Source organism: Rhipicephalus sanguineus, chromosome 1 (assembly GCF_013339695.2).
Source record: "Rhipicephalus sanguineus isolate Rsan-2018 chromosome 1, BIME_Rsan_1.4, whole genome shotgun sequence".
Lineage (NCBI taxonomy): Eukaryota > Metazoa > Arthropoda > Arachnida > Ixodida > Ixodidae > Rhipicephalus > Rhipicephalus sanguineus.
In genome coordinates this window covers 265,111,486-265,138,909 of record NC_051176.1, presented here as the reverse complement: position 1 = coordinate 265,138,909, position 27,424 = coordinate 265,111,486, and the positions used below count along the sequence as shown (strand labels likewise).

Below are 27,424 nucleotides of genomic sequence, written 5' to 3'. Positions count from 1 at the left end.
TTGGACTGACCCACACACTTTTATATCGGAGGCTGACGCTCGCAAAATTTCAGTGGCACTAACGCACAAGTTGTAGCCGAAGCGCCAAAATCAATCGTAGCCGATTTGTTTACAGTCACTTTTGATTCGTGATCCGATTTTGGTGGAGGCGACTCCTTACTTGAGGATGCCTAGGTAACCTTTTAAATTTAAACCTCATTGTGCAAGCTTTGTGCGTGCGTGTTCATATACCGTATAGCACGTACTTCTCTCTCTTCTTTTTTTCCCTTCAATTTGCTAGCCTTGTTGATGCCAATGAACGCAGTTTAGGTGTTGGGCGTGACAAGGGGTGTGAGCGGTGCTTTGAATGTACCTGTTGGCTGCACGTAAAACATAACGAGTGGTGCTGTTGTGTTCTTCATAATAACTTTTGTCTGCTTCTGTAGTGGGTCGGTGTCTAGCACAAGTCAGTGAATGGTTTTGTGAGTTGTGCAGGAACCTGCAGGCTACTAGTAATTATAGAAAGTGAGTTCCACAAGTTGCGAAGATGTCTGCACGATATAACTCTGCTATGCTGCGCGGTAACCCGTGTATTTAAAAAGAAAGACGTCTTATATGACGATGTACAGAAACTTAATCATTCGGTCATTTGCCTATAAGTTCACCGACAAGTGCTTTATCTCGACTTGTTGCATTTTCTTATTGAGTTTTGTTATAAGACACTTGATGGATAAGGTACTCGACACTTTTAGCCATCGTGGGTTCTGTCATGATGCATATTGTTGTTTTAGGAAATTCACGGGACAGTAATAACGCAGAAATATTTTTCATTGGCAGAGACATGAAAGTTGAGAGGCTAATGAAATATCTTCATTTGCTTTGTATCGCTTCTCGGCCTTTTGGCTAAGATCAAAGTTCAAAGATCAAAGATCAGGCTTTGTAAGGCATGGTGTATAACAAGCAAGGAGCGCGGCATATGTGTTTTCAAACTATATACATATGCGTTTTTGAACATTTTTATGCTGTTTGCCATGGAATAAAGCAGGTGGCAAATCAGGCTAGGTTGATGCATTATAGAACTCCTGCTGTATTTTTGGAAATGTGCCCGGATTTCTCATGTTTAGAACTGTGGCAGCAGGAATGTTAGGTTCGTTCGATGCACCTGCACCACTCTGAACCAGTTCATGGTGGGACATGAGAAGTTAAGAAATTGTGCAGCTCGAGTCCAGTGGTAAAGGCATACTGCAACGTCAGAAACGAATGGCTTGGTGTCAGCATGGTGCAGGCCTTGTGTTTTGTTTACTTAATGCACTCTAAACGCATAAATTTAGGAGGTTGCGAATTGCATGGTCTCTTTCTAAGGTGTAAACACACACCACATTGCATAGATATAGCACATGCACTTAAAGGGGCAATGACGTGATAATTTTCAGTTGACATATTTTTGCGTCAGATGAAAGGCCATGCCCTCAACAGCCTAGCAAATGTACTGGTAAGTGTGAGTGTGCCCTGAAAAATTAATTACAACATGTTTTTAAAAGCTAGTTTTGGCTCCTCCTCTACCCTGGCATGGACGCGGTGTGAGCTTCTTGTTACGTGCTTGCGCAAGATAACATGGCCTTTCCATGGCCACTCTGCTCCGTGGCTGGTGATGCGCAAGCAGCCATTCTGTTTGTTTGGTACCTGACATCATTACAACCCGCCATGTTGTTGTGTGAAGTTCCCAGAATTAATACTGTAACCTGATGTCACGCTAGTGTCAATGCCTCTAGGTGCTCCATGAAAAATTGACTTCACTGTTAAAATAAAATATCAGCATGTCCCGAGCTTCACACTTACTCAGGGCTGTCTCTGTATACAGGAGATTTGTATGGCGGAGTAAACTTTACAAATGGCATGGTTCAGAGGACGCTATCACGGCACCGCTAAAGCTAATGGCAGCGTGCAGCACTTCGACAACTGGTTCTAATGGTGCAGGCAAACTGAACAGACCTGTTATTACATGTTTTGGAGCCTTGGGTACCTTTCTGAAGAAATGTCTTAATAGTATCTCCTAGATTGAACAGTACTGTATTTTTGAATGAATTTATATACTTTGCAAACAAGGAATCAACTTATTTCATCACATTTTGAGTGCGTGCATGGTGACTCTTTTTCCTTTCTGCTTTCTCGCAGTACTTGGGTTAAAGGCAAGTGTCGGGGGATTGTTACTGGGGGGTCCTACAGTGAAAATTGGGGTGAATGTTGGAGGGGGGTGTGGGGAGGTGTTGACCTGCTGTGTGCAGATTTTTTATCTGGCCATACACGAGTTATGACTTCATCCCCACTTCATCTTTTCTTTTTTTGGACTGATGGATTATATTGCGAAGCATTCTTTTTTCATACTGGTCACATTATAGGTCTTGCCTTATATTGAAGCCTTTTCTTTAAAACAAAGACATGTTCAGTGGTGGTATCTTACCTATATCCCCAAGCATAAAACCAGATGCTTTCTCTATTAAGCATCCTAACACTGATGTGTGCATCTCTAGTACCAGTGCCGTCAAGCAGTTTGAGACATTTTACATGCATGTCACATTGCATAGCATCGTGCGAAAGTAGGGGAATTGTCCAAGGGGCTCGTTTTCTGTATTATACACATATAATGAAACAGACAGACAATTAAGCCAAGGAAAGCGTAGGGGACATCATTTGTGGTTTCTTAACTCTATTGTAATGAATGGTAAGAAACCACAAATAATGCCCCTATGCTTTCCTTGCCTTAATTGTCTGTTGGTTTCATTAGCTGCATAGCAGTGTGTTGCTTATAAAAGTGAGCATGCCCGTTTACTGCATATTGTACCTCACTGTTGTTCTGTAAGGTAATTTTTTGCAGAACCTGAAACAATGGTAACTACCTGCAGAACACTTTGTGTAACATTCTCACAATCTCCATAACTTTTTTTACTTATACAGGTGCTCTAAATGAAAGCCTATAAATGCTGTTGAAGCATCTGAGAAGACGCTATGCAGCCTACTTAAAGAAACTGACATTTATTGTCCTTATTTTGATTTACTGTGAGGTAAGCTCTAAATGTGTTTATGACCATTTTGCATTAGCGATACATGAGTGCTTTATCACTTGTGGATTGTATGGTTTCAAAACTGCTTTGAGTGAAAATGTTTATTTATTATTTTTAGTAGCAGCTCGTAAGCAACCTTTTGTTAATTTTGAAAATTAAGACATATTCCCACTGAAAAATTTGTTTCATTCGTATCTCATTGACATTCAACAAGCTATTGATCCTTTTAAATGGCATGCAGAGAGCACATAAAGAGGTTTGCAAATATGGTGTCGACTTACATTATATGGATAATTATTAAAAAAAAATTATAATTCTGGAGTCATATGTGCCAAAACTAAGGTATGATTGAGGCTCCAGAATAATGTTCACCACTAGGGTGCTTTTTTAAAATGTGCTCCTGAATACAAGTACAAAGCACTTTTTTGCCACTGTGGCTAGATGGCTTTTTTTAGGCCTTTGTGTGTATGTTGCTACTGTTGGCATGGAAAGTTATCATGGCATGCAGGAAAGCAAAAGCACATTTAGTTAGGCCCACAAAGGATAAATGGGATGCATAAAAGACAAATGGGACAGTCAATTAAAGGACAGTTTCGTATTGTTTGCACTTTAATGGTTATGTCATGGGCATTCTAGATTTTTGTTAGGTGTGTGTGTTCACAGTCATACCGTGCATAACAGGTATATGACTGAATGTTGTATAATAATATTTTCTTGTGCTACTTATTAGTAAGTGCCTAAACGGTTGACAGTGCACATGCTAGCTAATTGATCTGTGTAATGACTGTGTCAGTGGCACCTGAAAACCAGAATGGGGAATGATGGTACATGTTGCTCTTTCCTAGGTCATTATATACTACGTTGTCATCGGGCAATGTTCTTGGCCTCACTTGATAAAAAAGGGCAGCTTCGTTGCTCAAGATGAACCGGAGCCCTTGAAGATGATGCTGCTTGCTGACACTCACCTTTTGGGTCCTAAACGTGGCCACTGGTTTGACAAGTTACGCAGGTGAGTTAAGTGAACTGAAGGCATCACCGATAAAGGGCCTTTCACCAGGCTTCATTTCGAATTTCATTTGTGCTTTGAAAGTTTTAAGGGGTCTTCTATGTGGGAAACATTTGACCTAAAAAATGTTTTTCGAATTGGTTCATTATTGGAGGTGATGAAAGAAATTGAAATGTATTGTGTTTATAATATAATTGTTGGGGTCTAACGTCTCAAAACCACTGAAGTGTATTGTGATCATGCCTCCACAAGGTGAATGTTCCAATCAACAGAGACAGTGTCGTCCCTTTGCCTCAACTGGCATCTGCAAGCATTGTTCCTTCCGTGCCTTCTCCCATGGCATAACTGAGGGACGGTATCATGTTCACATGACAAGCTCTGCCTCCTTTTGTCTTCTCTTCCTGTATTGCTGCGTGGTGCATTGCCAGTGGTGGCATTGCATGTGCTGCATTGAATGGTTAACTTGTCACGTGCTGTTGTTGGTGATATTTCAAGCGGTGCACCCTTCATCAAGGCATTTGTGCATCTGACCTTGACTGTTACTTGAAGCATGGCTCCCTTGAGAAATACTTGCAGCCTTTTGTGTAAAATTTCGACATAACTGTTTTCACATGATGCAGCTGTTTCATACTTCACATGCTCGACTGCTGCTATCTATGTGCTGTGCTTGTTCATATGCTGTGCCCAAATTTGGTGAGGGACGCTTTAATAGATTGAAATATGGGAGTGGTGCCAACATGCCTCCCAGCTTGCCTTTTTTCATTGTAGAGTTTGTATTAGTATTGCAGAACTTGTGGGCAAAACATCACTTAATCTGCAATCAAAGTCACACTGCATTTACTCACATACAGCGCATTGCATAAAAACCTTGTCTTCAAATGACTGGTTTTCTGTTTTTTTTTGTTGGTTTCTGGTCTTGTTGTTGGTTTATCGTTTTCTGGGTTTGTCGTTGCGGTGTCGGTGTTGGTGTTACTGTTCACCTCGCAGACTACAACCACGTGAAAAGGGATAACTGTTGCCAGAAAGTGGTGACAACAATCCTCTGTTTATTTTTGTTTGTGTATATACCAGGTGTCCCAGCTAACTTGTGCCAAGGGGTTAAAAAATGCAATATTTGAGGCAGACGATGGAAATCAGTTGTATATTGCTGACAACCACCTTGTGCACTACAGGCAATTTTTGTTTTTTAATGAATTAATTTGTTAACTGATTATTTAACTAAATTGTTAAATATTGACTTTAGGCAAGAAGTGAGATTTGCAAAGTTCGAGAGCATCTTCAGAAACCCTCATTGCATTATTTGCGATAAAGAAAGTCTCACGTGTACCATTTTTTCCAAGCTGCAAGGAAAGCCTGCGAAATACAAAGAAAGAAAACCAAGTGACTAGCACATTCGCACGCCACGATCGTGCTGCTCTCAACCGTGGTTTGAGTGAACAAAATCAGCTGTGGCCGCAGCTCGCTGGCTCTGTTGTAACGATAGGCCGATAAGTTGGCGGTGGTTTCTTGGCCCGTGCTCGCTACAACTCGCACAGACACGTGCACTAACTGGCTGACGCGGGCCAAGCAACCACCGTCAACTTATCGGCCTATCGTTGCAACGGTGTTGGCGAGTCGTGGCTGCAGCTGATTTCGTTCGCTCAAGCTGCGGTCGTTCACTCAAACCACGACTAGCGCATTCATCGCGCAGGAATCACATGTCACGTGATTCCTGCGTGACACGTGAAAAACGTTGCATTATTTTGGTTGCTAACAAGTTATAATCCATCATATGTGACCAATTCAGCCTAGCGGCCGCGCCGTTCATTATGTGCAACGTTTCTTTATGCAGAATGGTAGATGACGTCCTTGACTTCAATCAGAGGGATTTAAAAAAAAAATGATAAATGGCTTTCTTGAGAAAGCTATTTTCTAACTTCGTCGTTTTTGGTAAATTACTTACGTTTAAGCCCAATTAGCGAGTAAAACTGAGCGCGATAAAGCCACAGAAATTATTTTAAAAGAGAGCGCAAGTATCAAGGTTAATATGTCCCGATTTTATTATCCTCACTTTAACTTGTTTGCAGCAATAAATTCCTGAAATACAGATATTTTGTGTGATTTGCCATGTTTGTGATTTTTTTTCTTCAAAAGTGCTTCGACAAGCAAGAAAAATAAGACTCATTTTTATTTCACCTTTTCTTTGAGGGGAAAATATATTGTGACCGAGAAGTGCACCATTTTTTCCCTACGTGCGCTGAAAATTCAGAAATCGCGAAATTGGCAGAAAAGTGTGTTTTGCAGCCAAAATTATTACGCGCGCGCGCGCGCACACACACACACACACACACACACACACACACACACACACACACACACACACACACACACACACACACACACACACACACACACACACACACACACCACACACACACACACACACACACACACACACACACACACACACACACACCACACACACACACACACACACACACACACACACACACACACCACACACACACACACACACACACACACACACACACACACACACACACACACACACACACACACACACACACACACACACACACACACACCACACACACACACACACACACACACACACACACACACACACACACACACACACACACACACACACACACACACACACACACACACACACACACACACACACACACACACACACACACACACACACACACACACACACACACACACACACACACACACACACACACACACACACACACACACACACACACACACACACACACACACACACACACACACACACACACACACACACACAGACAGACAGACAGACAGACAGACAGAGTGTCCCAGCTATCTTTAGCCAAGGGTTTAAAAATACAATATTAGAGGCAGGCGAGTGAAATCACTTGCAAATTACTGACAGTCACCTTGTGCACTACAGACAATTCTTTGTTTGGTAATGAACTAATTTGTTAATTAGGATTATTTAATTAAATTGCTAAATATTGACTGTAGGCAAGAAATGCGGCTTGCAAAGTTCGAGAGTGTCTTCAGAAACCCCAATTCTATTGTTTGCGATAAAGAAAGTCTCACGTGTACCATTTTTTCCAAAGAAAGCCTGCGAAATACAAAAAGAACCACGTGACTAGCGCATTCGTGCGCCGCGAGAATGCTGCCCTCAGCCGTGGGGGCAGCAGCCGTGAAAAAAAAAAAATTTATATATTTTTTTTCAGGCGAACAAATTTTTTTCGCAATACTTTGGAACCATTGTTCTGGGTCTGATACCTAAGTCTACAGTAAATTTCATCAAAGTCTGGAATGGTGACTGGGACCCCGTGTTCGATCTTATTGGACACACCCACTCGCAAAACAAAATTGCCTATAGTGCACGAGGTGGCTGTCAGCAATATGCAATTGATTTCACTCGCCTGCCTCTAATAATGCAACTTTTAACCCCTCGGTACAAGTTAGCTGGGACATCTGATATATATATATATATATATATATATATATATATATATATATATATATATATATATATATATATATATAACAAAAACTGGAAGGAGCTGCAGAATATGCATGAAGGGATGTAGTATTTTTGTTGCTTTTCTGTTACTCACTGACCTGGACCATGCGTATGCACAACAAAGTTGACACGGCATTTGTGCTGTGCTACTTGCTTGTCAAAGTTGACAAGCAAGTAGCACAGCGCATGCTGGTTTTAGTTTCTAAACCCTTGTATGTTCACTGTCAGGGCGCAGTAGTTACTGCATGAGTACCTAGGGTCATGTACATCCACCTATTGCAGGCACTGAGACTTGGAAGAGCACATTGTGAGCATTTTAACGAGTGGCTGTGACAGGTTGTTTTGGCTAGTTATTTCTGTGAAAAGCATAAGACACTCATGCGATGTGAAAATCACCTGCTTTGCAGGCTGAGTTATCTTATGTGGTGACTGTGACTGAAAGAACAGAAAAGCTCTGTTGGTTGAGTATGTGGTCCAAGTAGCACACATGCTTTGTGAAAATGACAGTTAGGTGGGAGTAATACAGCTTGACTTGGCTGTGTACTTGAAAGGTGTGAACACTTGCGCGAAAGGAATTGTTGATATTCTAAGCCGCTGAAATTCCTTCTTGTTTTTTTTTTTCAAAGGGAATGGCAGATGCATCGTACATTTCAGACTGCATTGACGCTGCACCGTCCTGATGTGGTGGCTTTTCTAGGTGAGGCTTTTAACATCACTTAAGCATGACTTTTATGTGAATTTTGACATTAATGGGGCAGTGCGACATCTCTTGCCAATGTAGCTGTTTCTTCACTTTCACTCTTCTGTTCCTTTTCGTTTCAATTTTGTGCATATAATTTGTTAGCCTGGCGCAACACGTGCAATGCAAACAGCGCTGAGCCTATCATGTGCAACCGTGCTGCGTTCTTTTTGTAGACATCAAATATTAACAAGAAATAAGTTTTAGAGGATAAAATAAGATGGGCTTTGCAGAAGCTTTTTTCAGATAAAGCAAGTGTACCATACAACATCCCCATTGAAGTTGTTCAGGAACTTTGACCAGAATCAGCAAAAATCATAGTTAAATTATGTCAACAAATTTGGAATAAGGCAGAATGAAGAAGGGACTGGAAGATATCTATTTTTATTCTACTCCATAAAAAAGGTGATTCAAAAGAACATTCAAACCATAAAATGATTACCTTAATATCTTGTATAGGTAAACTAATAATCAAAATTATACAGTAAAGGCTGGTACCATTCATGGAAATAGAAGGCAGTAAAGCAAGCAGAGTTCAGGAAAGGGTGTGCACCATAGAACACAGTGCATACATGACGTGGTTTGTGGAAACTTGTAAAGAATATGAAGAAAGTTTGTATTTTTGCTTCATTGGCGAAAGAAACTAAACATTGCAGAGTACCTTGCTTTCAGGGAGCACACATTGTCCTCTCCAAGCATGTGATCTTTTCTTCCACAGAGCGCGCATACTATATATTGCCCATTGACTCTTTCATTCTGGAAATTCATGACTCCTTTAGAAGCAATAAAAAGGACATTGATGGTCTTGCTGAATAATGGAAGACACCTTAAACAGAAGTGCTGCCTTGTTATGTTTTCTCAGCTTGTGTTTGCTTTTCCATTAAGTTTCCTATTTCACACAACATTTTATGCAAATTTGTTGCACTGCCAAGTTAGTTTGCCCATATTTAGGAGTAAATTAATTTCGCAGATGCAATGGACATATTTGGATAATGAACGTAACTAGAAATGAAGATTAACAGAAAAAATGTGCTACATGTACTGTTCAAGTAATTCCATGCTGTCAAAGGTATGTGCAAGACACATTCAGATTTATGCAGGCTGATGTGTAAAAAAAAATTTTGAACTCTCCAAACAGTTCTTGCATACAGCAGCACTCTACACAATAGTATTGTGCTGCCAGTATCAGTTGTAGCAGTTATGCAATGGTATAACACCCCTGTGTGCTACAATTATGTTTTTTTAACACACGCACTAATTGCCATGAAGCTTTTTAAACTAAAATGTAGGGCTTGTTTGCATTTTTTAGCCAAACTATGATGAAACTAAACCACAAGCTGTGTGCAACGATAACTTCTAGGAACTTGAGCAGCTAAGGTTAGAATAAAGTGGGAATAGCTTGTGATAAAGCTCGACAGGACAGCGACCCCAAACTAGTTTTTTTATTGCAAGTAATACATGTTGTATATGTTTATATCTGTTGCTCAAAGAAGATAGTTGTGATTAAGCACTCACGTCGTCTTTTATTTGTGTTCCTGTCCCACTCGTTCACTTTTTTTCATTATCACACATTACCATCTTAGTTGTAAACAGCTTGCAAGTTCCCTCTTAGTTGTGCTGAGCTTTTATTTTAATTTTATTGCAGATCATACACTTTTGAAAGAAAAAAAACTTTTATTACTTTAGGATTTTGTAGTGTGTGACTTCATTTGTATTGAAGGAATTTCTATGATCATTTCAATGTTTGAGTGCCAGAGGCCAATGTACCATTTTATTGAAATGTAAGCAATCTGAATGGTTCCAGATTTTAGTCATATAGTTCACCTTTAATTTTCTTTTTATGGTAAAGAGTAGTCTCTTTAGAATAACTGTAATTGATATTTCAGCGGCTTCATAGCTTTGCTTGGCTTCCTTGTGTGAACTTTTTTTTATGTTGGGCTGCTGTGAATCGTTAGTTTCTTGTAACCAGCGTCAGACACAGTCTAGCCTCAAAGAATGGGCATTTGCTGATGGTGCATTAGGTGGTTATAGCAAAGTGGTTGTGCTGTCAGCTGGTGTGCCATTTCCATTGTGGCTCATGGGGCAATTTGCATAGTATTGGTCTAGTAGTGCTATGGGGGCATTGTTCAAGAGCACCCCAGCAACCGAATCTAGATAATGCCATGAGTCTGCTTTCTGTCCACAAGTGACTTTGTGTAGGACCTAAACGCACAGCGAGTAGCTAGCAGTGTGGTATGGAAAAAGAAAATTAATCACATCATATTTATTGTGGCTGGTCATGAGATGTTATTTCTGTTACCTGAAAAACTGTTTAGTGACCTGGTGATTGCTGTGGCATCACTTTTCACAATTCGTGCATGCGCATTCAGTACACTTGAGGTAGGGAAAAATTATAGTTTTTATTGCAGACATCGCCAGGGATGAAAAAAAAAAGAAAAAAATGTGAGAGATTACATCACTGGCAAGGCCAGTCAGTGGCACTGAGAAGCTCATGTGTATAAATAGCTGGCTTTCGCTACTGAGGGTGAGCACTTTGTAAACTTGCATGATGTGGGCATGTGGGAGAATTTGCACAGCTGCCTACCTGTCGTCATGTGCTGTACAATGAAACACATTTAAATGGAAAGCAGTTATTTGCCTACACACACACACACACACACACACACACACACACACACACACACACACACACACACACACCAGAAAAAGCGTTTCTGACCTCATCTGACTGCAAATAGAATGGTTCACACTTTTAAAATATCCTGCAGTTTGGCAGTGGAGTGTATCAAACCAGGGACCCTGCACTCAACCAATGGAGCACTGTAACACCGACACCACTATGAGATGGTGCCCCTGCACAGTGATCAATGATGAGATTTCTGTTGTTTCTGTCTTTGCCAGGGTGTTTACTAGATGAATTTTGGTTTTGAGGCCGACGAAGATGTCAGCCTCAAAAGGGGAATTCGCCTGGTGAATCTCCTGGCCTTTCCCCGTTCTAATTTATGGGTGTGAATCATGGACCTTGCAAAATTATGAAATAAAAATAGCTTGATTCTTTCGGAGCTATGGTACTGGTGTAGAGTTTTTAGAACCCCATGGACTGCCAAATGAAGAAATATATCACTTATACGAGAGATGAATCCTGAATTTTCTTTCAAAGCAAAGGGAATGAAACTTAAACTGTCTATTTTCTGGCCGTGTCATGCAAGTGACCAATTGAATGAAGCAAAGTTTAAGCCCACCCATGCATGCAGTGGTTGGATGGTGTTCTGGAGGCCACATGTAAATGTGTAGAGGCACTTGAAGAAGCGGTACTAAACAGGTCTCACTGGTTGTCATGATACTCACTGTGTCACCAGGAGTTGCCAGCAACTCTATGGTACTTAACAGCAGCAACAACATTGCTTTCTTGTGTTCATGGCAGTATTGCCTAGCCAATGCACAAGTTTACTCATCCTGTTCAAAAAGTGTCTCTTTATTTGGACATAGTGATGAGGTCAGAGTGTAAGCGCTAGGGATACATAATTTTCTGCAGAAAATAGATGCTGTCTCTTAGAGGGTAAAGGTTGAAAACTATATTAGACTTTGGTAATGTGCTTTTCATTAAACCTTGAGAATCAATTGAAAATATTTTGCCTGGTAGTACAAAGCAGTCTAAGCTTCCCACACTCTTCTTTATTTATGTAGGCCTAAATTGCCAAGCACTACAGATGAACAGAAAAAAATCTGATTGAATTCAGTTTACTGAGCATTTTACTATAGTAAGCAGTAAAAGAGTATCAATACTTACAGGAAATGTTGCTCTTCTTTTGGTGCTACAATTAATGTGGCCAATTAAATACAGTAGGAATCAGAGTTGTAACATGGCACTAAATAAAATACTTGGGTCCGTCTTTTTTGAAGATTAATGAAGTAAAAGTGAACTGACGCGTTTAGCTTGTGAGTCGTTCACTGTGTTGATATTGTCACGATTACCGATACTCATCGGCGCTCACCGAGGAAAAATGCCATATCCAAGAATGACACTGACGGACTTTTTATGTTGTGTCAGCTGCGCTTAAGTTTGTCTGCATAGGCCTGCAGGTAGAGGTCGAGTACAAAAAGGCAGGAAGAATTAAGTGGCTTTTTAAAAAAAAGTTTTGGCACATTTTTTATAACTGTCTGAATCTGTAAAGTTCACTTTGAGTTGACAAATGGTCAAAAAAGCGGGCATGAAAATATGAACCAACCTGTTAGTTTTTTATACTCTGAATTAGTGGTTCTGTACAGTAGAGCCCATATAGGTGCTTCATTTGCATTCATTCTGATTGTGCATAAATGTTTTTTTCTGCACTTTAATAACAAAGCATGACTGGCAGTGGCTGACTGGTACTTATCTGCAAGCATATGTACTGTTCCAGGGGATGTCTTTGACGAAGGCCAGTGGAGCAATCGTGATGAATTCAGGGTGTACATGAAACGCTTCTGGGATCTCTTTTATGTGCCTTCTCACGTGAAAGTTATTGTTGCTGTTGGGAACCATGATGTTGGTTTTCATTACAGGTGAGTAGCCAAGCATAAAGTAACAGAGCATTGATTGCCTGTGTGCTTATAACTATTGTGCTGGTTGCTTTTACAGGATGCATGAATATTTCGTAGATCGGTTCGAAGAAAATTTTAACACTTCAGCCGTGCACTTGACTGCAATAAGGGGCAACTTATTTGTGACTATCAACAGTATGGCATTGTATGGTGACAGCTGCAACTTCTGTGCCCGAGCTAGAATGGAGTTGGGAAGGATCAGGCACAGGCTGCGGTGTTCTGAAAGAAAGGTTTGTGATTGTTCATGCCTCTTTTTTCTGGCTCTGTGACACTGATAAATATGTTCACCGTGAACGTTTTATGCTTGTGCAAGAGCTTTGTAAATTACTTTTAGAAAATAATCTTGAGTGCTATCAGCTTTCAAGATTTCTTTAAGGGACAGTAAAGAGAAAAAATGGTTTCACTCGTATTAGTGCATTACCCTTTCACAATACCAAAAATGCCGCTCTTGTCGTGAGAAGGTACTTGGCGAGTTAGAAGATGTGAAAAAAGAAAATACGGGGGATGAACACCGCCTTGAAGTTCCCATAGGACTTCACTGTGATGTCACAGATTTTGATGGCATCTTCTAGGGCATACGTAATTCCTCATTGGTGAACTTGAATTGTGTGTTTTCTAAGGGAGATCTCAGATAGAAAGCTTCAGGAAGTTTTCTTGAGCTAACGTGGCTAAAATATGAAGAAAGAAACTGGGTTGATCCAAATAAGAATGAGCAGGTGGTCCTGGTCACCATTTTTGTTGAAACTTACTTTGCCGGATTTTGTTGAAACTTACTTTGGGTCCAGGTTTTGGACCCAAAACAATGATTCTGAAGTTAGTCTTGTGAAAAAAAAAGAAATCCAAATATCTGCCGGCAAGAACACTTTTTCGTCATTTTTGCAGTTTCTATGTTTTGAGTGCATTTAGTGAAAAAAATGGTGCGCTTCTTATATATATTGCATGTCACACTGTGTGAAAGTACCAAAAACAGAGTGCCTAGGAAGTACTTGAAGCTTATGTTATTGACCGAAAAGGATGCGTGTGTCACCTTGTGCTTCATCTAAGTGCTGGTCATCCAAAATTTGAGCTATGTGATGCCAAGCAGCGCAGCATTCTACATTTCCAGATTGTCGGCACATGCGAGGCATTGACAGCATTTTTGGGTTGTTTCTGTGTGTGTGATGCAGGAGAAAAGCTGCCGAAAGGAAGACAGACTAGAGACCAGTGGTCGGCCCATTGTACTTATGGTGCGTATGAGGTTTAGCCTTGGCAGGTTGTTTTTTATTTTTAAACAGATCATTTTCTTTGCAGGGAGTCTTTGTAAATTGGAGTTCTTATAATTATTGTGCTTATAGAAATATGTATCTACAGGATTGGTAACTGTAAATTGCATTGCACATTTCAGGATATTTAAAGTACGTACTTTGAATAAATTACAAAATAAAATGAGAAAGAAAGGAAATGGGAAACATCTGAAATAAATAGCAGGCGTATAATTGACAGTAGCACAATTAATATTTGAAATTGGCATTGAAAACAATAGCAGTGTGAGGAAAAGAAATCGGAATGAGTGATGTCTTGATGTCTTACAAATTAAGTTTACTAGGAGCAAAGCACGAAAAGAAAACACGACCTGTACATGCATACCATTATGTGACATCATGGAATACATCTAGAAGCAGAGACTCACTATCTAGGTATGAGATAAACAGTAGATATACATAATTATCATGCTGTCTTGAAATACAAAAAGCTTCTGCAAATTCATGTGCTTGGTTAATATTTTGGCGTACTTAAAGAAATGCTTGTAACCACACGTTACATTGTCCTGAGAGATGTGAGGTCGGGATTCCTTTTAATGTGCCATACTGTTGTAGGCACTCATTTAAGTAGTTACCAGTCTGCTCAATGTAGCTTTTTCCATCAGAGAATGAGGGCTGATAATTGATACCAACGATTCATGAACAAGAAGAAAATTATTTTTACACCTTGCAGAGCATCTGGCTGTGATTTTCCTGTCTGCCTTTCTCTATATCATGGTGCAAGCTTTTCCCAATTTATGGCTTGCAATACAAAACGCCTTTTACCTTGAAACATTCGGTAATTTTTAGGGGCGTGCAAACATTCGAAATTTCGAATATTTTTCGAATAGTGTTTACTATTCGATTCGATTTGCATTGGAATTTTACTATTAGAACAATTCAAACTTCCCAAAGACAAGTACAGTCAACGTCCAATCGAAAGTGACCCCTTCAGAATTTCCATATGCTTCACCTGATTACACCCCCATATTGCGGCAAAGCTGCCTTTCAAGCTCCGTTACAGTCGAACTTAGCCAAGAGACAGTCAACGTCAGATTGGAAGTGTTCCTTAGATTTTCAGTGTGCTTCACCTCATCACACCCCCGTATTGCGGCAAAGCTGTCTTTCAAGCTTTGCTGCGGTGGCAAATGTATTAACTCAAGAAAACGCTGGTTCCAACATGAAGATGAAAGATGTGGCAGAGGTGGGGGCTCAATTAATGCTGTTTTGGACCTGAAATTTGGGCAGGAAGTCCGAAAAATCTGACGCCAAAGCTTTTTAGCATAGAAAATTTCAGATGTTCTTATATATCAGTGTCTACGAAACTGATTTGGAACTCCGGACTTGAAGGGAGCACACCCTTCTCTGCCACATCAGCTGGGCCTACACAGAAGTTGAAAGAGGAGGAGAGCTGAGGAAATGGTATCTTTGCCTATAATGTGTAAAGTGTTGTCGGCAACACTTTTGTTGCACCAAATCGTGTACGTAAATACAATTCGGCCTCTACATTGCCTCATTCTTGATCAGACAACTATGAAACACCACCCCGCCAGCGCTTCATCAACCTAGCGAAAAGAAGCACTTTCATGTTTCTATCTCATAAGAATATGCTTAGGAATCCTCTCCAACATTTTTTCAGCAATTTCACTTCGAAATATTAGAAAAATATTCAATTCGATTCGCACTCACACCCAAAATTTTGCTATTCTCACAGCTCTAATACTTTTCTTAAAGCAGTGTGACTAACTGTGGACGTATGGCCCGTAATTTGTTTGGGCATTTATGTTTTTCTTTTTCACTCTGAGGCCGGAATTACGTATTTTCCAGAAGGTCTCTCCAATGGTGAGGCCAGCACAGAACCCACACCCTGGCAATGGTGGAACTTCCCTTAAAAACTGGGATAAATTTGTGGGCATATGAATTCGTAAGGGCAAAATTGAGACATTTAAAAGGAATCCCATTTTGTACGTTATTAGAAGGGCCTGAAGATTAGCTTACATTAGCTTTGAGGCCTTGGAACAAAGTACTGTACCACCATAGATCCTGTTTTAAAAATGCAAAGCTGGCTAAAAATTTGATTTTTCCCTATATATATAGGGAATCAGCCACTTCATTGCGCATGTCAAAAGCAGATAAAAGAAAACATTATCTGCTTTTGACATGCACAGGGAAGTGGCTAATTCCCTATATATATATATATATATATATATATATATGTGTGTGTGTGTGTGTGTGTGTGTGTGTGTGTGTGTGTGTGTGTGTGTGTGTGTGTGTGTGTGTGTGTGTGTGTGTGTGTGTGTGTGTGTGTGTAATAAAATGGTTCTAATAAATTGTTGTAAGTCAGCACTGTCGTGTTCCCTTTCTGTGTCCTTATCGTTTACATGTGCTGTTTTATCCATTCATTTAAATACAGTCTATTGACCTCCAGGTAGCTAAAATATTCAGAACTTTCTACTATAATGCCCCTCATAGGCTCATGACATTATTTAATGATTTGTTTGAGGAACATTTGACAAGCAAAACAAACAGAAGCTTAGCTTTTAATGAACTTTCACTTATAAGTTTAGCTAGCATCTTAGTAAAGTTTATTTGTTGCAGCACTTTCCTTTGTATAGAAGCTCTGACACTGCTTGTTCAGAACCAGATGCTGCCTCTGCAGCAGAAAAGGAGCAGTTGTTTCGTGAAAACTGGGAGTGCTTGTCACGAGAGGCAACATCAATGGTAAGGAACCATCTCCGTCAATTTACTTGTGTCATTTGAATATGTAAGTTCTACAGTGACTGTAAGAAAATTGGCATTATCATTACTTGTCACGTGCCAAAAGCTATACCTGGCTTCAGTGTACTTTTTGGAGAAATTTAGAGTATAGTGAAATGCATTATAATAGCATTCTGCTAAGCAGGTAACGCTGGTGTAAGTTTAAATCATCATAGACTGTCATGTAAACATATTCCGCGTTTTGGTACCCGCCATGGTGGTCTAGTGGTTATGGTGCTCGACTGCTGACCCGAAGGTCGCGGGATTGAATCCCGACTGCAGTGGCAGCATTTTCAATGGAGACGAAAATGCTTGAGGCCCGTGTACTTAGATTTAGGTGCACATTAAAAAACCCCAGGTGGTTGAAATTTCCGGAGCCCTCCACTACGGCGTCCTTCATAATCATATTGTGGTTTTGGGACATTAAACTCCAACAATTAATTAAATCCATGTTTTGGTATGCATTATCACACTGTCCCATGGACTGTAGCTACTATATAACATGCACGCAGCAAGTAGATGAGGTAAAGTATATGATTGTCAAGCTCACTGCTATAGAGATAGGGACAGGTTTTCCTGGGTAGTTAACAATTTTCTGCCAAATTGTTTTGTCACAGCTAGCAAAGTGTCTGGAAAGTGGCAGTTTGCAGCAGTCCATGATTAAAAGCTTGCAGGCTTTACTTTATTCCTTGTAGCAGGAACTATAGTGCAGAGTAGTTATTGACAGTGCAGGACTTTGTAAATTATCAAAAAGTGAGTAAATAAAAAGGAAATCACTTTGTGTGCCTCTTTACGTGGTAACGTAATTACGAAAATAATTTAGCTGTTTTGCTTATACCAGATTTGGTATAAAACTACATTTTGTGAAAAAGTCATGAATGCGAGCAATTCTTTCAGTATCAGAGGCAAAGCTTCCACCATCCTTGTTTTGTTTAAAACAACAGCAGCAGCAATAATATATAATTTATCTTCAGTGTCCAGGAACAACCCTAAGGTCTTTAAGCTGGTGCATGCATGCGTTAAGAAAGAAATAAAGAAAAACTACAGGTGAATATAAGAACGAGGAAAAATGTGGTATTTGGGTTTTTTTATGGCTCAAGGGCTAGTTATGGCCAAGAAAAATTATGAACAAACAGTTTGTGGTGAAATGTGTGAATCTGATTCTTACTGTATTGAATGCATCCAGAATAAACTTCCATCTATTGTCAAACACTGCTTTTGCTGTTCTGGTGACCATAATATAGCTCTTTTAAATGTACCAGAGCTTGCACGTTAAATTTCATTGGACTTTAGAACACTATAGGCGATAACCATTGCAGTCTTCATGGAGAGACTGATTTAAATGGAGACTTATTATAGAGATTCTGGTGTGTTGCTGTTGCACGGGCGACTGGGCTCCTGAACAAACAAGTGAAGAATGACACATATGCAAAGTAGTTACCTGACATTGAGTCATCATCGATCACCTTTATGCAGGCCATGGGTTTGCTTTCTCAATTTGGACAACGCAATTTATTATTTCACCAATCTTAGCATGTTTGCATCTCAAAATGATGCACAATGCTGTATCCTTTAACTGAACAAGCATTGAACTCCAAATTTGATGCATCATCTATGACATACGGCTTTCCTTTTCATGATTCATTTTGATGTGATTGTGCACCAGATGTAATTCTGCCGTGTCACATGTGACATAAACATTCCAACTTACGTAAAGGGTTTTGTTGTCATACAGACTCCATGAGACTTTTCATCTTATTTTATTTCAGTTCATATCTGATGGTTGTTTCTAACACTTCATTTTGATCTGGCTCGAAAATTACACTGTTTGAACATTCGTATAAATTTCTACTCTTTTTCCTGTTCTCAGTATGGTGATCAATAGAAAGATATGTGGTAAAAAAAAGCATAAAATAGCTGCTTGCACTTGCCATGCAATACAGTGCTCATAAGATGACCGTGTTTATCAGTATGCCTGCTGTAGCTATTTTCACTAAGTTTTACTGGTACTTGTGTGAAAACACTGATCACTGTTTCTTGTCTGCCAATGGGCTGCTTAATTCTGCCTCCTGACGAACTTGTGGATGTGCCATACCAACAGCACAGTGAACGATTGGAAACAAAAAGGAAATTAACTGGAAAATTAGAAAGACACAAGTCCTGGTGAACTTATCAGTGCAATCGCGTAAGCAGTGATGCCTGGAGTGTTTCATCTTAGCACTCTTAAGTCAACAGTGATATGCAATGTGAAGATAGTTTACTGTGCCAAACTGGTTCCACTGTCAAGAACTGGCTTTTGTGAGCCATTATATAATTTATTTTTCCCAACCGGAACTGAACCAGAGTGAGATTAAACGCGTTGAATCTGAACCATACCTGTATTTTTTTTCGGTTCGGCTCCCTAGTCAAAATATTGTAAGCTCTCAAGACTACTCACAATGGACTATTCCACCTCCAGAAAGCAAATGTCACTTACTAAAGACAAGATTGTCAGAGAGATTAGTGTGATGCCATCGTTGCTTACAATATCATGACGCTTGCAGTATGACACTTTCCACTTTCTTTGTTATTATGGTTTCTACAAAGTGAAGAATTTTCTGCTTTGGCCACTGGGCAGCTTGTTTGTGTTAACCTTTTAATTCTGTTCCTTTCAATAAACTTCAGATGCGAGCAAGTGCTTTTGGTGTCTTGTCTAACTCTTTGTATATGTTGTTTCATGCTACCTTCAGTTCATTGTGGATCCGTACCAACTAGCCCAATTGTCAAACATTGCTGCTATATAATGTGGTTTATGGCACTATACATCGCCCAAAATTTCTTGATCACAGACAGTTTTGCGCACCACAAGAATTTACTAGGCGGCATTGTGCTTTTTCTGCATGACCTTGAAGCACTCGCTCAACTATGGCTTGACTTCAAAACATGTAATAAATATTCTGCCTGTATTGGCATATCTCAAGGTGTTCTCTGCATTTTGTATGAATTTAAATAACCTTGTTGTATAAGCAACTCACTTTTACATTTAGTGCCTCACTTTCTTTTTCTTTGTTTGTTTCTCTGCCTCACATTTTTGTGTCTTCCACATTTGTCTTTTCGATTTATTTTATCTGGTGGATTACTTTTTAACTCTAGCAGTGCAAAAGCTGCTTAGCTCTTTGTGCACACTATAGCACTTAGCACTTTCTGCACAATATGTGTTTGATTATTAGTATTATCACGAGCCATTTATCAAGTGGCTGGGTAGTCATGGCCATTTCTTGGAGTGAGACTGTGTTTATTTTCCTTATTTTGTGACTGCTAGTATAGATGAAATTGTTGTGTAGGAAATGTTTGCATGCAATGACCATGTTTTGTATATTTTTTGCTAGGCTTGAGTATTTAAAATTCCCATTTTGCTTTTTCTTTTTTATGCAATTTATCTAGCTCCTGGATAGCTTGAATCCCCGTGCTGTTTTTACTGGCCACACCCACCATGGCTGTTTGACGATGCATCGTAAGACCATACCTGAATGGACACTGCCATCAATAAGCTGGAGGAATAAGCGAAACCCCAGCTTTGCTCTTGTAAGGGATCTCAAGCTCTTTATTGTACATTCATGTTTTACTTTCCACTCACATGTAAACTGAAATCTGCTGGTTGCCCAAGGTGTTGGTTGATATAAGTCACACTTAAAGCAAATGCTTTTTTCAGTGAAGAAACTAGCCAAAAATGATTCACAGCATCCCTCCTAACATACGATCCTGTGCTAAGGGCTAATAAGCAGTTTTGCATTGCTGTCCTTCAAGGATCCCTATAACTGGCTTTTACAGCGAAAGCTGTTATGAGATCATTTCAACGACCATTTTTGGCGTCGTAGTTGTCCGCCGCCGCCACCGCCGCCGCCGGTGTCCGTAACCAGTATCGCTCGAAATAAGAAAAAAAAAAACGAAATAAGAAAAAATTTCCAGGATGGAACGGGGTTCGAACCTGGGCCCTCTTCGTGGGAGCCCAGTGTTGTACCTCAGAGCCATGCCGGTGCTTGGAACTGCCGTGCAAGAAGACGCTATACAGGCTTCATGTCCAGAAGGAACCACATTAACCTATGTAATTTAATCTGGTAGAAGAGTTAAATAACAACCACGAACCACACGACGCGAATTCTGTAACCAGGAGTCACACAATGCGAATTGCGCAAAGAGTGGGCTGTTGGATGCTTCCAACCCGTTACAAGGGGCTCTGCAATAATTCTTTATCATCATCAGGCACAACACCAACAAAGTGCACATAATGCCTTACATGTTTTTAGCGGGTACCATGGCTCTCCATTGAATGACGAAAAATGGCATAGTGGCTGTTTCCCTAATTCACAGAAATTATGATGAGTTATAGCGTAGTGGGTTCCTCGCAAGTGCATTTGCATTGGTTGTCAAGGAAGCCCATAAGCCCATCATCAATTTCCTCAGGGTCTCAATAAAGTTCTTCCTTCCTCTCTCTGTCTCTCTTTCTCACGTCAACGTATCTTATATTGCATGGTGGGAGAGTGAAATAGCGACCGGACATCACATAATGTGAATTACGTAACTGGTGAGCCGTTTAAAGCTTCCAACCCATTACAAGGGCTGAGCCACAATTCTTCATCGTCATCAGTCGTCACGTAAACAAAGTCACATAATGCCTTACAGATGTGTAGCTGGAACCTCGCTTCTGCGCACAATGATGAATAATGGCGTTGTAGGTGCTTCCCAACTTCACAAATATTGTGATTTATAGCGTAGTGGGTACCTTGCTAGTGTACTTGTATTAGTAGCCCCAAGAGAGTTTACAAGAGGCTCTAGAAATGCCACTCTTCCAGCTTTCGCTGTGACTGTGCTGCGCTTTCGGCGCAGGCCTGGCGTTTTTTGAAGATGTCAGTGATTATAAAATATCTCTTTGAGAGATTATGCCTATTTCTGGGCTTTTCTTTTTTACCTAAGATGCACATTCATATGCTTATACTCGTATTTATCATGTTAGAGACGTAGAGGTGCTTTTGATACAATGTGACTCTGCTTGTTGGATGTATGAAATGCTTTTACCATCTTAAATCATCCAGCTCTTGGCAACCAAATATACTTTTCACACTAGCTAAAATTTTCTGTAGTGGCTATGAAGTAAACTGCAACTCAAGTTAGACGACATTGTGGTACCCTTATACTTGTTTTTCTGCCAGCAGGTTGTAGAATGCTCATGACTCGCGCTAAGGCAAATAATCTTCTGAGTAACATTTGCACCATGCAAAGTTAGCAAAAAAATGTGTATCTATATTTTTTAAGGCACAGAAGGTTGTGAAATCTCTTTGCACATGCATATACTTCAAATGCAACCAAAAGAAATCTGTATATTTAAAGCAGGAGTGGGCGCTTCCTGGAGAAACAGCCCTTAAAGGGGTCCTGCAACACTTTTTCAGCATGGCCAAAAAATGCTGTTGATCGGTAGTCGAGGCTCCTGCAGGACACGTGAGCCAATCATTATAGCACAGCATGCGGCCTAGAATTTACAATTAATTCTCAAAGTCAGCTAGAAATCGTTCCCTCTTCTTTCTACAAACGATGCCATATACCCAAATGACCACGCCATATACCCAAATTCACGGCCATTGGCTGATTTGAGCATCCTGAGCTGCATAGTTACCGTGGCCGCCACATGCCCACTCGCATACTCGTGATCACACTGAAAGTAAGCCGTGTGTTCGAAGAAAAAAAAGAAAAAGTGCTCAAGGTCATGAAGCGCACGTGATGCAACTTCTTTTCCCTGTGACATCCCTGCTTGCTTAGCTTCCAGCGCACTCATCGGGACGAGAGAAGAGAGAAAGCAATTACAGCATGTGACAAATCTCTAACTCCGCTCGTACTTGACAGATTATAAAAACTTTTGCGGTGGTTGATTCGTGAGGCAGTAAACTCCGTTAAGGAAGCCGTTCGATGGTTACTTAGAAAAGTGTTGCAGGGCCTCTTTAATGCACAAATAACAGTGAATGAAACTCGATTTGAACCAAATTCTGGGATGATTGAACAAGTGTTGCAAATTGCACAATAAAAATAAACAATCAGTTAAAACTCAATCTAACGAAACTCGATCTAACGATTTACGAATAGTTCCTCATCTGACAAAAAAATTTCCATTCTCCGGTAGGTACCTACAGGGTTCAATGTTGTCATGAACCCGAATTAATGAAACTAACATTGCACCATACCCTATTTAACATAGTGTGGAAATAAATGAGTAAAACGGTGATTTCTTTCTAACATTGCCACAGACAGGTTTTTCTTCGAGCATGCACTCTAACTGTTAAATCTTCTAGTCGTCCTAGTCATGGCCCTAGTTTTATTTTGCCGAGGCTGCACTCCGCGCTCATGCACAGAACAGACTGAACTGTTGGTAGCATTCTTAACAGATGGTGCTACGGTGGCAGTGGTGGTTTATTGTCCCTGTAAGTGCTCCCACAGGAACACTATGATGGTTGCTTTTGTTATTTCATAGTTTAAGCGACAGATAACACTGATAGTGTCTTCACAACTTCTTGCTCAGCCTGCTCAGACAATCGCTGCATTCGTTCGCCCTGTCTTCGCATAACGGTAGCCTGTCATAGCTTCACGTGACCATCTATACCTGGCCTGCATCGCCCGGACATGGGAAGCTCCATTTCTGGGCCACCTTCACTGACTTTTCACCTGCGCAGGCGTGGGTTAGCGGCAAATAGTGCCGCAGTAGCTTCTGGGCGTCTCTACGTTACAGTTTTAGATTTTGAAGTACTGAAAAATTGCTTCAATGAAATTATTGAAATTCAATGAAATAATTCAATGAAATTATTTGAGTGTGGTCATCACTTCATTAAATCGAGGTTCAACTGTACTTATAAACACACAGTAATATGTTTTATACGTTTCCTCCCACTTGAACTAAATAAACTGTATAATCAGAGTTCAGCCTTTTTAGAGCATCAAATTTCTATCTTCATTGTCAGCTATCAAAGCATGCGTTTTTAATTCATGAGTAGGTTGTTGCTGTGTGATGTGGCTCGTGTGCCGAGCATGTCCATATGCTACCTTGTAGGAGGTACGCTGGTGAGGAACTTATTCTCTCTATGCACACATCTGCGGGATAAATAGGTATGCTTGTGTGTTGGGGAACCTGGGTTTTAAATGCACAGCCAGATATGAGTCCTTTATCATTGAGAATCTTTACTCAGTGAGACTGAGAATGACAAACCGAACCCCATGGAGGCAGACAAAGAAAGCATAGCTTTAGAAGTCATTTGAAAAAAAATTCTGGGGCTCTTTTCTATTGTTAAATGTTCAGCTGTGAAGTGTGTTGACCAGAGACCGAGCCAGGTAGGACTCTGAAGGGACAACATCTAGTGCTTACGTTTTATGTTTAGAACTTCATTGGTCAAGAACTCCAGGCTTTGGGACATGAGCACATGGTTGGTGGCTCCAAGCAGTGTGTTTACTAATGGCTCCTGCATACATTTGCTGCACTACTCGGCCATCTGGTATTGTTTTTTCATCGGACATGGATTCTGCTTGTCTGGGCTTAGAATTACTTATTTCTGACCGTTTGGTGTCTGAAAGTAGGTTTTAAACACTATTTTGATGCTTAAGGCCACTATGTGTTGGTTGCACATAATATTTGTCAGTTGATCACCTTAGTTTCAGGTTTATGCATAGAGTTTCCTATAAATACACTAGAGGGAACTCTGGTGCTAGTGTCTGAGAGCTGCAACGCATGGCGCTTCAGCCAGCATGGGAATGATGGGTAGCACATGGATTTGTCTAAACTTTGTTCTTTTGGCCGCGGCGGCTGCATTTTCGATGGAGGCGAACATGTTTGAGGCCCATGTACTTAAATTCAGGTGCACGTTAAAGAACCCCAGATGGTCGAAATTTGCGGAGCCCTCCACTACGGTGTCTCTCATAATCATATCGTGGTTTTGGGACGTTAAACCCCAGATATTATTATTATTAAACTTTGTTCTTTCGGCTCCGTTTGGTTACACGTCGCCTGCATCTGCTTTTTTGCAAGACAAAGTTCAGCAAACGTTCAGTAGTTCCACTTCATCCCTTGACCTTTTTAGGCTCACAAATTCATATCTGGTCACGAAGTTCACACCGATCCATTCTTTTACCCGAAACAAAACCAAAACTCAACAATAAACAAAGCCACAAGTGTGTTCGAAGCCTGCAAGCACGAAGACTACGCAAATCCGTGTACTGCCCTCATTCCCATGGTGGCTGAACGATCGCAGCGCCAGAGTTTCCTCTAGTTAATATTGGGAAACTCTGGGTTTATGTACGTACAGTATTGCAGTTAAAGCAGAATGCAGGTTCACATTCAGTCCATTCTTTTTTGGCAGTGGTTATCTTCCTAGCTGATCTGTTTCCTTAATTTCTATCCATAAATACTTGTAGTATTAGAGGTTATTACAGGAATTGCATAAAGTAAGAACATGTAGGCCCGTATTCACAAACCAACCTTATGCTTATCTTTTACCCTCCTTACGTTTTCGGCACCTTAATGCGTTTCATAAACAAACCTTATGCCTCAATTTAACCTTTCTTCAACCTTATCACTGTGATAAGGTGGCGTTCGATAAGGTAACCCGGCAGGCACCTTAAGGCACCACTTAGGCAGCGCGCTATGGCTGATTACGCAAGAAGCTTTACAAAGTCACTAAAGAAAAGGTGACGTACGCGATCGGCGTCCATATGTGCAAATAATGCTGTGAGTGTTCAGCAACCATTAAAATTCCATGGAAGAGTTCAGCGGCTGTGTGTTGCTGAGCAGATTCAGCTTCTCGAAGCGAGCACTTTATGTCCCCGAGCTTGCCACTGGAAACGAGCCCCCACTACGTCGATTTTCTCGTGCCACCGCTCCTGCTGGTGGCGCTCTGTTTCTACGGCGCAGGCACTTTTCAAATTGTGAATGGTGACTTGGTGGACATACCCTAGCTATACGGCCCCGCGTTACTAAACGTGTGAAAAAATCAGTCAGGGTACGGCACGGAAGCCGACGTGTTTCACTGCAGGATGGGATATTTTTTACCCATTTTGCACTCGTGTAGCTACTGCTCGGTGTTCAATGCGCACGTCGCTCTTGCTTCTTTGAGCTGCTCCCACTTTCTCGTGTTGTCCTTCACTAACACCGCGTGCTATCACAATATTTTGCTATCACAATGCAACACTTTCAAGTCGATTACAAGCGCTGTATCTTCAGTGAAATTCAATTTTCGCCTTTCTGTCGCACTCAGTAACAAGCGTATGTATGACCCACGCAAACAGCCACACACGCACACACGCAGGCAGACGGAGAAAAACCGCTCACAACTTCACGCGCCTGTCGGTGCCCTCGTAGAAACCAGCGCTTCGTGGACCGGCGCGTCTGTCTCCGCATGTGGCGGCACGTCTACGTGAGCCGCCGGTTGCTATGACAATGGTAAAACGTTTACGAAGAAAAGGAGCAAACAGCACGGCAAGACGAGGCGCGTCCTTACCGAAACTTACACGGGTATGCGTTCCTGCATTTTTCTTATTGTTTTGAGGAGCATACAGCTTTTTTTTCTTGCTAATAAACCAACAATGAGCCAGTAAAAGCTCATAGCCTCGCTCCCATGCTCGTTCCTTATGACGACAAGGCCACCTTCCGTAAGGCTGCCTTAAAACCGAATAAGGCGAGTTTATGAAACGTACTGACACCTTTTCTTATCCTTAAACTTTTCCCTTCCTTACGAAAGGCCGCCTTATAACGTTAAGATAAGGTTGGTTTGTGAATACGGGCCATAGATGCTGTTATCTTTTTGACTGATTTGTTTCCTTAATTTCTACCTCTAAATGCATTATGGCATCAAGGGCTACGTACAGGAATTACGAATATAATAATACTTAGACTTGGATATTTTTTTCAGTTGTAATGCCACTTCAGGGGATATTGACTTGTGATGATGCTTATGCATATTTGTAGCTTGTAAAGTTCCCATAGTTTATGTACATGGTAAGTTCAGCTGGATTTTCTGTGCATGCTAACTGCACTGATTAGCTCAAACCTGCATCAGCCTTGACATGTTTACAGTGCACTACTTTCTCTGGATCAGCTGGTTCCTGCGTGCATTGTATGAATAGTTTTTACAATGCGGAAGAATTAAGCTGCAAAATCAGTTAATTGCGTGCTGCATTATGGTGGTGTGACTGCTGTGTTCGCTGATGTAAAAGACGAGATATTGAAAATGCCTCCACTGTTTCTCCACTGTTTCATAGGCACTTTTTACACCAAATGACATGGCAGTGTCGAAGTGCTACATACCCAAGGAGACAACTGTGATCTTTTTGTACATTGCATCAGTGGTTGTGCTGGTTCTTCTGTCGCTACGGGGTCGAAGAAGAATCTGGTGAAATAAACTTTGTCCTTTTTTAGTATTGCAGTGTTTGTTATCAACAGCATTATTTGATAGTCAGTGTTTTCTTCTTCTAGGT

General features: G+C 40.7%; 1 protein-coding gene across 1 annotated transcript; it reads left to right on the top strand.

The window, feature by feature from the left end:
- Positions 1-47: 47 nt before the first annotated feature.
- On the top strand, positions 48-27,367 carry LOC119378879 (metallophosphoesterase 1). The gene is made up of 10 exons (XM_037647931.2): positions 48-174; positions 2,935-3,041; positions 3,887-4,050; positions 8,209-8,279; positions 12,722-12,863; positions 12,940-13,132; positions 14,069-14,128; positions 16,781-16,903; positions 20,363-20,503; positions 27,209-27,367. The coding sequence occupies exons 2-10, from the start codon at positions 2,958-2,960 to the stop codon at positions 27,341-27,343; spliced, it is 1,113 nt and encodes a 370-aa protein (XP_037503859.1). The 5' UTR covers positions 48-174; positions 2,935-2,957; the 3' UTR covers positions 27,344-27,367.
- The last annotated feature ends 57 nt before the right edge of the window (positions 27,368-27,424 follow it).